Raw genomic sequence first — 13,638 nt, forward strand, 5'->3', positions numbered from 1 at the left:
AGAAACAAAGTTAGCTGCTAGCTGTCACTTCCACTGGTCAGAAATTAAATTAAATAACAAGTAATTCTTACATATTTGCTTTCTCTCTAGTTCAGTGTGGTACGTGGACTTGGAAGGAATTGATGACCATTGTGGCTGCTGCTAAAACAATGGTGCTTCTCTATGCACACTACTGTCTACGGAGCATTTCTCTACAGGACTCTTCTCTATAGCACAGAGAGACACACAGAGAGAATAACAGTTTGGAAGAAAGAGAGGACAGAAAGGAAGGGAAAGAACTTAAAACCTGTGCAAGGGCCACTTCTCGATCCTGGCAAACTGTGTAAATCAATTCCTAGGGTTTAGTTTTAACAACAGCAATTAGATGGCTTTTTCAGACAGATCTTCGGAGAACCTCTTACATAACTCTTTTGGGGAAAATGTTATTGGGAAGGCCTATATATAAAATCTTGTACCTTGGAAACACATAATTATTTAAAATTATGTGCTATTTACCACACAAATCTTTAACCTCATCCAATGCCAACACACCTACAAAGAGTGTTTCAGACTGCTCTCTTCCTTTTATTTAAAACTTAATGTTTATGACTGACTTCATTCCCAATAAAATGTCATCCTTATAAAGAAATGGAATTAAATAATTTTGAGAAAAATAGTATTCACCATCTGGTAGACACATAATCTGTGTAGGGAGGTCTTGATCGGATTTCTCGAGCCAATCCAAAGTCTGCGATTTTCACCAGTTCTGGTCCCATGCAGAGGAGATTCTCTGGCTTCAAGTCCCGATGGAAGAAGCCTGTAAAAATAGTGAAGGACTCCAGATGTATGCTTGCTTCTGCATTACTCTTCAAGGTTGTTTTTCTCTCTCCATAGCAGCTATGACATTTTAAAAGAGCAGCACGGCATGACACCAGACTGCATCTCTCTCACAAATAATGCATAGTCCTTTGGCCTCATAGGGCATCAATCAGTCCTTTCACAATATCATTCAAAGCTGATCTTAAAATTTTTTTTTTTTTAACAAGAGGGAAATTTTCTTTTAAAATACCAAAACTCATGGGCTGTTAGGTGTGGGTTTTAAGCTCATGTGTTGAAGGCTTTGTCGCCAATGCAGCAGTGTCTAGAGGCTGTGCCTTTGGGGGGTGATTGGGTTATAAGCACTCTCATCTCATCAACAGATTCACCCATTTATGGACTGTTAACTTAAAAGGCTATTGGGAGGTGGAAACTTTAGGAAGTGGGGCCTCATTGGGGTAAGTATGTCACTGGAGATGTGCTTGTAATGGTTTAAGATTTAAAATGTTCTCCAAAACAATCACGTGGTTCCGAGCTAGGATTTTTGGAAGTTGACTGAATTATGGGGTGCTATACTTATCAGTGGATTAATCTACTGATTATGATGAATTCATGGCTGAATGTGCTATAAAGAGGTGAGACCTTGTTGTAGGTGTACCACTGGGGGGATGTCATGAAAAGGTATATTCTTGATCCTGGTTCTTCCCTTCTCTACTTTCTAGCTGCCAATGATTGAGCAGCTTTCCTCCACCATTCCCTTCTACCATGTTATTTCTGCCTTGAAACCACTCTCCTTTAAGTTGCAAGTATTGGGTATTTTGTTCCAGCAATGGGAAAATTGGTACCACAAGTAGGCTTGCTGCTGTGACTGTACCAGACTATGCGGTTTAGAAGCCTTTGGAATCGGTTTGTGGGAGGAGCTTTGAAAGATTTGGAGGTACAGACCAGAAAAGTCCTAGGATACTATAAACAGGTTGATCGGTGATTCTGGTCAGAGCTCAGAAAGCCAGAATGCTGATAGAAAAGCAGGCAGTAAAGGCCAGCCTTGGGAGGTTCCAGTTGGGAACAAAGACTACATTGGCAGCTGGACTAGAGGCTATGTGTGTTATATTCTGGCAGAAAATTTGTCTACTTTGGCCATATTCTGAGATTTTGTAGGAAATTGAGACTAAGGGTGGTAGACTAATTAATCTGGAGAAAAGTTCAAGCCAGCTCTTCATTCAGGCTTTGGCATAGGTACTGCTGGATGATTCTGGCCAGATTTATATTGAGAACCAGAAGAAATGGCCAGACCCGACTCACTGCAAGCTCAAAGATGTAAATAGGGTAAACTCCTTTGAGAGAGTTTTAGAAGAGAGCCCTAGGTTGCCCTGCTCATTCTGGGCCACCTACAAAACTGTTTCCCCAAGTTCAGATATCCTGGAAGTCAGAGGCTATTGGAGCCATGGTCCAAGGGGGCTCCCAGCTATTGCATGAGCTGGTAGAAGTCCTTGGTATCATCTATGTGGTGCAAACCAGCACCATTCAGGCATGCCAAATGCAAGTCATGTGGTCAGGGAGATTCCACCCAGATTTTTGGAAGGCCTGGGAGGCCAGGCCACGTGCCCTTGAGAGAGTGATGTGTGAAACCGTGAGAGTGAAGCCAAAGTGAAGATTAGAGTTCAGGACATTGGAGATGCCAGGAAGCTGCAATGTCCACTGAGGAAAACTACAGGCAGAGAGCGGAGCCATCCCAAGAGGGAGGGTGTGCCATAGAGGCAAAGTTGCTCAAGCCATTTAGAGTTCATGTCTTGCTACAACCTGCCCTAGGTGCTGGACATGGAGGTATGGGATTTAATGTTTGCTCTGCTGGGTTTTGGTCTTGCTTTGGTCTGATTTCTTTCTATCCCTTTATTTCTCCCTTTGGGGATGGGAATGCTTACCTGTAACATTGTATATTGGCAGTGTTTTTATTTACAGGGACTCTCAGCTAAGAGTTTGCCTGGAGTCTCAGAGAAAGTTTGGACTTGGATTTTTCTGCAATGATGGAAATGTCAAGACTTTCACAACTCTTAGAGATAAACTAAATGAATTTTTGAATAAAGAAATTGATATGAGTCTTTTGGGGGCCTGGGGCTGAATGTTATGGTTTGCATCTAGAATGCACTTTAGAAGGCTCATGTGGTTAGAGGTGGAGCTTTCAGAATGTGATTGGATTATGGGCACACTATACTCTTCAGTGGATTAATCCATTCAAGAGTTCAGAGTTGCATGTGTTTTCAGGAGGGTCACTGGGGGTGTGACCTGGTAGAGTGCGCTCTCTCTCTCTCTCTCGGCTTTCTGCTTGCACTAGGCTGAACAGTTTTTCTCCACCATGTCCTTCAACTATGCCATTTCTGCCTTGGAGCCAGTTTATTATGAATTAAACAATGAGCCAAAATTACACTCTCTTCCTTCAAGTTGTGGATGTTGGGTGTTTTGTCAATTATGGGAAAGTGACTGACAGTGCCCCTGAAGGATATATTTTGTCTCTGGTCTGTCTCTGTCTCTGTGTCTCTCTCTCTCTGTTTCCTGTCTGTCATAAATTAAGCAGCTTTCCTCCTCCCACAGGCCAAAAGACATAGGACCTTGTGACCATGGTTTGAAACCCCTGAAACCACGAGTCAAAATAAATCTTTCCCCCTTTTTTTGAGATAAGATCTTGCCAGGGCTGGGGATTTAGCTCAGTGGCTCCACCGCCTGCCTCAAAAGTGCAAGGACCCGAGTTCGATCCCTGGTAACCAAAAAAAGAAAAAGGAAAGAGAAGATCTTGCTATGTAGCTCAGGCTGGTTTTGAACTTGTGATTCTCTGCTTCAGCCTCCCTAGTGCCAGGATTACAGGGATATGCCACTAGCTTTCCTCCTAATTTGATTTTTCTCAGGTATTTTGTCGCAGCAACAGAAAGCTAACATAAAGGATGAGATAACTTTGCAAAATAGTCATTCAAGGGAAAAATATCACTTCTACCCTGCCCAAGTCAGCCAGAAAGACCTTAAGATTGAAAACATTTGAAAAGTCAGTAGTCTTTTGGGTACTGAGTTTATACTGCAGTAGAAACACAATTATAATTTTTGTTCAAGATACAAAGGACTTGTAAATCTACTCATATTTGAGATTCTGGTGGGTGCTGCCACACATTTAAATGTTGAGTACTTTTGCTCTGCCTAATGAAGATGTACAGAGGTATATCTGTAGCCACATTGTGAAAGACAAAGATAACTCATCAAATGAGAAAACCCCCTCAGCTACAGCAATGCTTTGGAGGCACTGGCAGGAATTAATCAACATGGCAATCTTCTGGGTGCACTCACACACCTGGTGATCAGCAATACATGCTTCTGAAGACCCCAAGCTGCCCATATGCTGAGAGCACCACCAACTCAGACATCATTTAATGGGGCTCTGATTCTTAAGGGAACGCCAAAACTGGACACAACTCAGGTGATCCTGGTGATGGTGTTGTTACATGCTATCATTATCAAAGCGGGATTTTAATAGCACCTCATGGGAGAAATCAACAGCCATCACTGAAGCCCTATTTCCTGACAACCTCTGTGCAACAATGCTTGAGGATACATCTCTAACATGCCCTCTCCATCCTTCTGGAGACCTTTGTCTCTAATAAGATAATGACTGGATGTTACTGTCATCCTGTATGTGCTTGTCCAAAACCACTTTTCTCCTCTCTCAAACCATCTATCCTTCTTAAATTTATGATGACATTGTCAGGTACCCTGTAGTTATGTTAGATCCCTCCTTCCCAAGAGTGATGGTATTGTGCTGCACTATTCATCAAAAACATCTCCTGTTGTACCTATCTACCCTTCCACACTGCCCCAAAGCTGTTTTAATGGCCTGTTATGATGCTACCCTCCTCATGGGTCTCCTTGCTTCAGCTTCTCTGAGCTCCCACAGATCTTGATAATTTAACACTATCTGTCCTTCATCACTCTCCCATCCACACACAGACACACACACAGACACACACACACACACACAGAGACACACACACACACAGAGACACACAGAACCTTTTAAAACTGTTTAACAAGGTCAAACTGCTGTCATTGTACCTGAAGAGATAAATGAATTTTTCAACTTACGTAAAGTGTGTTCCAATCAGGCAAAATTCCTCATTCCATTAAATTCATTGTATTCATTTCCGTTTATAATGTACCCTTGCTCCTTTTGTCTACATTAATCCCAATCTTTGCCATCCTTCAAGATTTGAGTTTCCCCTTTTCCATGAAACCATCTGATATGCTAGCTTTCTTCATTTATTCATTTTACCAAAAAATACTCAGAGGGGCCGGGGATTTAGCTCAGTGGTTCCGCTGCCTGCCCTGCTGAAAGCGCAAGGGACCAAGTTCGATCCCTGGTACCAAAAAAAAAAAAAAAACAACAACCTCAGAGGCCATGCTAGGCAATGAGCTAGATTCTGTGGAATCGCCATGGTTCTTAGTTCTTGCCCTGATGGACAAATGAGACTTTCCCTCTGATCCTATGTACAGCTCTATCATTTTCAGGTACATTAGTCATTTTTCACTAATTAGATTGAACCACTTTATGGGTAAATACCACATTCATAATTCTTCTGAATGCCTAGCACAGTAGCAGAAGCATGATAATCTCATTAATATATTCTTGTTGATTAATGGAAGGAATTTCATAGGCTTGCAGGGTACAAAAGGAGCATAATGATGGCAAATCTACCTGGGCCAAGTAGGCAGAGTCTACAGAGAGCAAACCCGAGCTGGAGGGTTGGGGTGGAAGAAGATATTAACTGAGAACTAAGAGAGAAGAGTTATGAGTCTGAAGTAGTGTAGGGACAATGAGGACTCAGAACTGGATGTCTGTGTCATGGACAGAGTTGCAGTAGGACCAAATCCATTAGTCAAGGTTATTTTCCAGACTGTCTCTGCTCTAGAGGAAGGGCATTGTGATGTGGGTCTGTATGAAAATGCACTGTGTCATGGATCAAGGGAATGATGTTTTAATCAAAGGACATTTTTTTCTGTTCATCATTCTGAGGACAACAAGGTTAGTACTAGGTTAAGGTCCAAATGGGTAGTATTAGATTTATAATGGTTGGTACACAGGCAGATGGCTGGTGTACATAGACAAAGTGGATCTAATTACAAAGCCTAGAACACAGTGCATACACAAGAGGACATGGAAGAGAGGGAAGAACCTCCTTCCCACTGTAGGCTGCCTCTGTTAACATGATCAGAGAAGTCTGAGCTGGCCTAGCCCAGAGATAGGCACAAACTGGTTACTTTCATATAGCACAAGTACACTTGTGTATGCATATATGTGTATGTATATATGCATGTTTGTATATTATAAAATATATGTGTTCCATATACCAATTCCTTGAAGTACCCAAATCAAATTAATATTAAATCAAACTTAAATTATAATAAAAGCAAACATGAGGTTGTCAGTGCAACAAATGCAAAGAGTATTTCAGTGTCAGTCAAGATTGGCCTTTAGAGCCAGGCGTGGTGGCACACACCCTTAATTCCAGCACTTGGGAGGCTGAGGCAGGAGCATCACTGTGAGTTTGAGGCAAGTCTAGGCTGCATAGTGAGTTCAAGACCAGCCTGAACTGCATAGCAAGACCCTGTGTCAAAAAATGAAAAAATAATAAGAAGAAAAAGAATGGCCTTTAAAATGAAAAGAAATTTCTGATATGCACAAATTTGGAGGGCTTATTACCAGCCTAATGACATAAAGATTACCCAAGCCCACTAGAGGGGGTAATCACTGTTCCAAGACTTGGAATAACTGAGTCATTGTGATTGGACCTTTGTTCTTCAGAGCAGCCTCCGCCTCCCAGAAGGCTGTGTGCTCCCGTCTTGGAAGAGGCTAGAGAATGTGGAAAGAAATGAGCAGCTATTGCAGAGTGATCTTTGTCAACGCATCTAGGATGATCCTATGGCCCTTGAAAAGATATGAACTTTGGGATCATGGCTTGTCTTCCTAAGAACTCAGAGCATTAAGAACACTCCAGTGAAAAAAGAAAGAGCTAGCATTATTTTCTTACTGAACAGATGAAAATTCTGAATCATGGGGGAGAGAGTAAGCAAATTATTCACAATCCCACCAAGAGATGTGCCATAGCTCTAACAGTGTCCCTTTCCATCCATATAGTTAAATCTCGATTTGTGGGTTTGGTCCTCTCAAGTCCAGATTAATTCTGATCTCTTCATAGACTCCTTTTTCCTCAAATTAAGGTTACTGGTATTTCCAAATTTATGCGGCATTCTTTTACAGCGACTCATCTGTCCTGCAGCCTCCCTCCCTCCTCCACCATGGCAGCTCCCTCTGGCACCATCTATAACACCCACCTCAACAAACCCACATCTTCTCCCTTTTCAGCTCTTCCTACAGCACTGATTCCCACTCTGATACAGGCATCATTCTTGCGATGCCAACCTTGCACTCTGCATCCACCCTGACTCATGTTCCTGTAAACATGAACTGCCTCCTCCAGCAGCCACGCATCATTCTTTCCCTTGCTGCTCAACCATCTTCAATCCTGCTTCCACAGAGAACACAAGCACTGATGAAGAGGAGGAAAACTGCAATTTCTGCCTTGTTATGGCTTGTGTCTCCCCACAAAGCCTCATATGGTCATAGGTCAGGCTTTTCAGAGGTGGTGGGATCTAGACTGTGTGATGCTGGGATCGAGGGTGTGTGATTACTAAATTAGACCACTGACTGGTTTGGCATAGTTCTGGGAGTGAATAATGGGAAGGCCCATCCTGAGTGTGAGTGCTTACCCACCCTAAGGGCATACAGCCTGGACAGAATATAAGGGACAGAAAGAGGGGTCCTGGGGTCACTTATCACTGATCCCTTTCTGCTTGCTTTCTCTCTGCCTCACTGCTTTGCTGCTTTCCTGCCTTCTGCACACCATGGACTGTTTCTCCTCTGTGATGCCTGTCTGCCAGCCATCCTGCCTTGGAGCCAGCCAACTGTGAACTGAAACCTCTACAACCTGTGAGCTACAATAAATCTTTCCTCCCTTAACTTGTGAGTGTTGGGTATTTTGTCTCAGCAATGAAAAAAGTAACTAAGACACAACTGTTCCTCCCTGAAGCTTCCTTTTCAAACTTCAGGGTCTGCAACGATTAGAAGGTAAATATCAAGAACAAAATTAATTACAAACAGACTCTTTAAAAATAACTGATGAACATACCAATCAGTTGATATGTTTCCTCTGTTACACTGTTAAACACTACTATTTCCCATGCAGGAAAGAGGCAACACAGCTTAGTGGTTAAGTGTGCAGGCCAGCCAGGCTACTTGATTTCAGATCCCAATTGTTACTTATCAGCTGAAAAGTTATTTAATGCTTTGTGCCTTGATTTCCCCATCTGTAAAATGGAGAAAATAATTGCACCTACCTCATGGGGTTGTTTTGAGGATTCAATATTTTAGATTTGCAAAGCCTTTAGAGCAGTGCTGGACCTTTAGAGCATCCAGTGGCACCTCAATGAGCTGATCACTATTAGCACTACTTTTAGAAAATTCTCTAATTTTACCCTCCCAACAACGTGTCAAAGTGGACAGGCAGACATGGTGCCATTTTTTACATGAAGGCTTGTGAGGCTAGTGACATTGCCCAGCTGTGAGGAGGTGGCACTGAAACTGACCTGACTCACTGCCATGTCTGTGTCCTGCCAATGTGTGATGTGGCCTGGAACAATGGGCCCACTTCTCATAATGGAAACCCTTAGAGCAAGTCACTCACAGATCGCACAAGAGCTGTTACAAGAAGAACCTTCCTCTTCAGAACTATTTGACCTCTAGAAGACAAGAACAAGCCTTCAACTGGAATTTAGGGTACTGCATGCCCGCTGAATAACCAAAGGGCTTTTTCTCTTTTCAATGGAGTTGTGCTGATTTTTTTGTTGATAATGACTGGGAAAGAAAAATATCAAGCCACGAGAAAGGCTTTCTGATCTCCACCACACTCTATTGTGGATGAATCTGATAGGAACATATGGAAAAGACCAGAAAATATTGAAGCACTATACATTTATACAACACATCTTACTGCTGTAGAAGCTGCAATTGCAGATAATATTGAATTTAAACCTACAATGTTTTTATCAAAAAGGGCACAGGAACAGTCATGCACAACAAGGCAAAGGACTGTCTGAGGCTCATGTATAGTAAGACAGTGGTGAGACAGAGGCAGAGAACCACTTCTGGGGGAAATCACTGTCCTCCAAATCACTGAATGCATGTCTGTTACCTGCACAGATAGGAGAGACCTGGATATCTGTAGGACAGGTCATAGGTCAAGGATGAAATAGCATGCTCAGTTGCTTAATTCCCACAAAGCATATCTACTTGTCATTGTTTAGCAAGTATCTAGTAGAGCCATGTGTTCATTCTCCATGGGGGAATGCTCAGTACATGAAATATGGCCATAGCAACCTGCTGCAGCCCTGTTCTCCCTTCTCAAAGGAGTCTATTCCTCAGGGCCAGAATGTACCTTCTGATAGTCAGAGCACATTACCAATGAAGAGCCTGAAACTCACAAGGCACCTTGGTGAAGTGCTTTAGACTTTCTTTCTGTTACTGAAGAGAAAGAATGATATGGAGGAATGTTTGCCTTTAACCAAAGTCAATATCATACAACAATCATAAAAGTTTCTGAGTCATTTATCAGTAAAAATGGGACAAGACCTACAAAATTGTATCCAACCCACTTACAATTATTATTATTTTCTTGATCTTGTATTCTCTTGTTCTCTTTGAAAACAGCTTTTTCTAGTGAAGCGTGGCACATAGGTACAGACTATCTGAATTAATCTCCACTCTACTGCAGTGGGGCCTTTGGCAAGGGTTTAAAACATCTCTGAACTTCAGTGTCCTTTCAGGAATAGATACCATTTGTTCTTTCAACCTGAGGAGCTGGCGAGGAAATAAATAAGGTAACAGATGAAGTATTTTAAAGTTCAAACTAGAACTGGGCACTAGTTGCCAGAAACTGCCATGAACTAATTGCTAGCGGAAGTTGTCAAAAAGAATCTCTGGCAGTGGCAATAGTAGTGAGGCTATATAAGCAGAGGTCTGACCTTCATAAACTGAGGCTTCCTTAGCTCTGTTTCTACACACAATGCAAGTGTCTACGGCACTTGAAGGAAACTGACAGCGCCAGGTTCCAGAGGGCTGTTTTGACACAGGTGTATAAGGGTGTTATATTACTGACTACAAATACATGTGTGTATGTGTGTGTATTCATGTGTGCTTGTGTATGTGTGGGAGAAATGAATATATGCATTGGTATGCATGCATGTGGTGTAGGTGTTGTGGTCTGTACATGTCTACACACACACACACACACACACACACACACACACACACACACACGCTCACATTTGATTAGGTAGAGCTCTGGACAAATGGCTACAAGTTTATCCTGGCAACCAATATCTGAGTCTCATGAAAAGTAGCAAAAACGGAAAAGAGGAGAAAACCAGAGAATACTTCCCCTTTTTTAGGTCTACTCAGTTTCTAGCACCAATAACTAAAATACTATGATTATGCCTATCTGAAAATGTGCTAGTCAACTTATCTCTTTTGAAAATCCTTTTGATTTTTCATTATTTCTTTTTCTTGAGGTCTTAAATCTAGTAAGTGACCTTGTTCTATTTGTCCATAAGACACCATACTAGAAGTTTTAGTGTTTCTCAAATCTATGCTGTCCCTTGTGAGTTTCTGTGAACAAAGACTAAAGCACTAGTACTGCAAGTTCAGTGTAATCAGAGATGATGCTTTTTCTAGAATTGGTTCATAATTTGACTCAGTCTTGCCTGTTCCTCACGGATTACTCAGCATGAGCCCAAGCTACATGATTTTGAACAGATAGCTTGTGTTTGTCTGCGTTTCATTTAATCTCTAACTGCCAGGGGCTACTTGGGGGGGCGGGGAGCAAGCTGGTAACAGCTCCAGAGTAACTGTGCCACCTTATGCAACACAAGACTTTTCTACTCGAGGCCAGTTTACATCAAATCTGAACTGTTGGCATTGTCAGGTTTTGCCCTGGTATTCTACTGAGTGGTGAGACACCTTGGGGTAGGGTGTTTGCAATGGCAACACCCTCAGCTAAGTGGGGGCTTCTGCCTTTGCAACATCAGCCACTGTGCCCATCAGTCTCTGTGCTAAAGTGACCTTGGAGGACTTCTGGCACCACCCACAGATGTGTCCATCTGGCTGCTCTGGGCTCACAGAAGGTTATTAATCCCATCCCATCTGGGTCTTCATCCAGTTAGTGACAAAGACCAGTGATGTTCCAATAGTTACTGGAGATTAGAACCTCACATTCATTTCATAAAACTATTCAAAAGTTCAGCTAAGAAGAGTAATCTGGATATTCTGAATTTCTTCAGAGACTAGCCAGATTATCTCTGGAGGGAATCACACCAGCCCCAGTAGAAATGTTTTTGCTGATCAGATGAAATACCTGGCCTATATTGAGGGATATGCCATCCAGCTGCTCTGTGTAGCTTGTCCCTATGTCCACCTTAAAGGCATGGCCCATATTGCCCCATCCAAAGGGAATATGAGAGAAGTTTCTCTCTAGTCTTCACATCAAAATACTTCTGGTCTGTTTTTACCTTGGAGAAACCCTGTGTGTTCTTTGGTCATATTTCACATTCTCTGTTGTATGACAACAAGCCCAGAATCAAATCTATGGCTGGCTTCTACCACTGAAATGAAACTTGCTGGTGTGAAGCTTAAGGATTAACCTCACCCGTGACTATATACACTTCCTGTTTAGCTTTTATCTCTTTTTCATTCCTCTAATTTTTAATTTATTTTGTCTGGTTGTACTGTATGATTTTTGTTAGGTCATTTTTAAACCCTTTGAAACAAATTGAAACATAAATAGTCTAAGAAAATGAGAAGCCTCGGTGAAGGGACGTTAGTGGGTTAAATACAATACATGCAGCATCTCATAATTAAATACTCTTCATTTTCTCATTAATACAACAGTTTATGGTCAAGAATAATATTTTAGACCTATAACTAAAGCTTGAAGAATAAAAACATGGGGACATGATAAAGGTAGAAAACCCAAAAATCAAATTCCAAACAATAACATATTCCAAACTCCATCATCAGCCTCTCAACTTTTCAACCTTTTCTGGGAGTTAATTACAAAAGACATCAATGCTTTCTACATCTTCTGGTAGATGACAACAGTTCACTTGTACTCAAAAGAAGAATACTTCAAACCACCTACCGTGTTTGTGAATAAATGCCAGTCCTTGCAATATCTGATACATGATGTTCCTTACAGCAGACTCTGGAAACAACTTATTTCTGTATAGGATAAAGGAAAACAAAGTTATAAATCTGGGTTAAAATATTAAAAGGAATCTCGGGCTGGGGATTTAGCTCAGTGGTGCTGCTGCCTGCCTTGCAAGTGCAAGGTCCTGAGTTTGATTCCCAGTACCAAAAAAATAAATAAATAAATGCACAATAAAATTATATGTGAAAAAAGAAAAATAAAAGGAATCTCCAGTTTTCACGTTTGTTGATTACATAGTAGGAAATTTTAAAAGCATCTGTTTTTATACTAATTTTTGTTATTATCATTGTGGTAGGGGGAATGGAACCTAGGGCCTCGCACATGCTAGGCAAGCATTTTATCACTGAGCTACATCCTCAGCCCTCTTACACTAATTTTTGCCCAGATTTTTTGATAATAAATACCCAAGAAAAACAATCATTTGTCCATATAGGGGAGCTAACTTAAATATGCCAAATATATTTAGTTATGTTACAAAGAAAAGATTAAACATTTTATAATAACAAAAAATCCCTCTAACAGCAAAGGAAAAGCTCTCGCTGTGACATAAGCTAAAACTTTCTAAAACTTCAGTTGGGAAAATCTGAAATCATTTAGATGAAGCCCTCACGAGATGCAACAGATGGATGTTAACATTTTTCCCTGGTTGGGCAATGCCCACAGCTTCACTGCTGGTACTGACAATGAAGATGATATGTGTTCACTCAAACCACTCAGAGGAAGTCACAAAAGGCATTCATTTGGCCACCAGAAAGTGAACCCCAGTCTGTCCACAGTTCAATTTCAAAGTTCAAAATTATCATAGAGGGAAGTTTCTTACTGGTCTCCTCTTTCCAGCATGCAAGTACTTGAGCACTGTGGCAAGAGAAGAATTAAAATAAGCCTAGAATATTCAATGGAGGCCTCAAAATAAATGCAGCTGGGTACACCCTTGGCTTGTGGCCACTCTGCCCATCAGCCCTTATGGGAACAGACATACAGAGTGCCTTTTAAACCTCTGGGCCTCTTTGGGTGAGCAACTTTAAAACAAGAAACCCACTACATTGAAAGCAGCTCCCTGGGGGCCATCACATGGTCTCCCATGGCAGGGAAGTGGGCTGTGCTCCCTTCTAGGATGGGGGCTGCTTCCAGCATTGAAGCCCAGTAGCCTGACTGTTAAATAATCAGAGAAAGAACTGGGAGATGGCAATAAAAAAAAAAGCAGTAAGAAAATACAGCCACTTTGCAATACTTATTTCTAAGAACAGGATGGTCAAACCATACCTTTCTTTAATGAGCTGGTAAAGATTTTCCTTCATGTACTCGAAGATAAAATAAAGATGATCATTTTCCCTGATAACTTCTTTTAATTTTACTACATTGGCATGGTTGAGCTTCTTTAAAGACTGAAACGTGAGGGGAAAAGAACAATTAGAAAAAAATCTGTTGTTGAAAAAAAAAGAAATCCTAGTTAAATTTGGGAAAAAATACCTAATTTTAACACATGCCA

General features: G+C 41.4%; 1 protein-coding gene across 5 annotated transcripts in view; it reads right to left on the bottom strand.

Annotated features, from left to right (window-relative positions):
• The window catches only part of Cilk1 (ciliogenesis associated kinase 1), a 65,985-nt gene that overhangs the window by 17,750 nt on the left and 34,597 nt on the right, over positions 1-13,638 (bottom strand). For all 5 annotated transcript variants that reach the window (XM_004868811.4, XM_021247642.2, XM_004868810.4 and 2 more), the window contains 3 exons: positions 13,413-13,534; positions 12,081-12,160; positions 664-796 (listed from right to left, as the gene is read on the bottom strand). In XM_004868811.4, the coding sequence (XP_004868868.1) occupies positions 664-796; positions 12,081-12,160; positions 13,413-13,534 (335 nt within the window). The remainder of the gene's footprint in view (positions 1-663; positions 797-12,080; positions 12,161-13,412; positions 13,535-13,638) is intronic.

Source organism: Heterocephalus glaber, unplaced genomic scaffold, assembly GCF_053883595.1.
Source record: "Heterocephalus glaber isolate CG9 unplaced genomic scaffold, H.glaber_assembly_v1.0 deba00001610, whole genome shotgun sequence".
NCBI lineage: Eukaryota > Metazoa > Chordata > Mammalia > Rodentia > Bathyergidae > Heterocephalus > Heterocephalus glaber.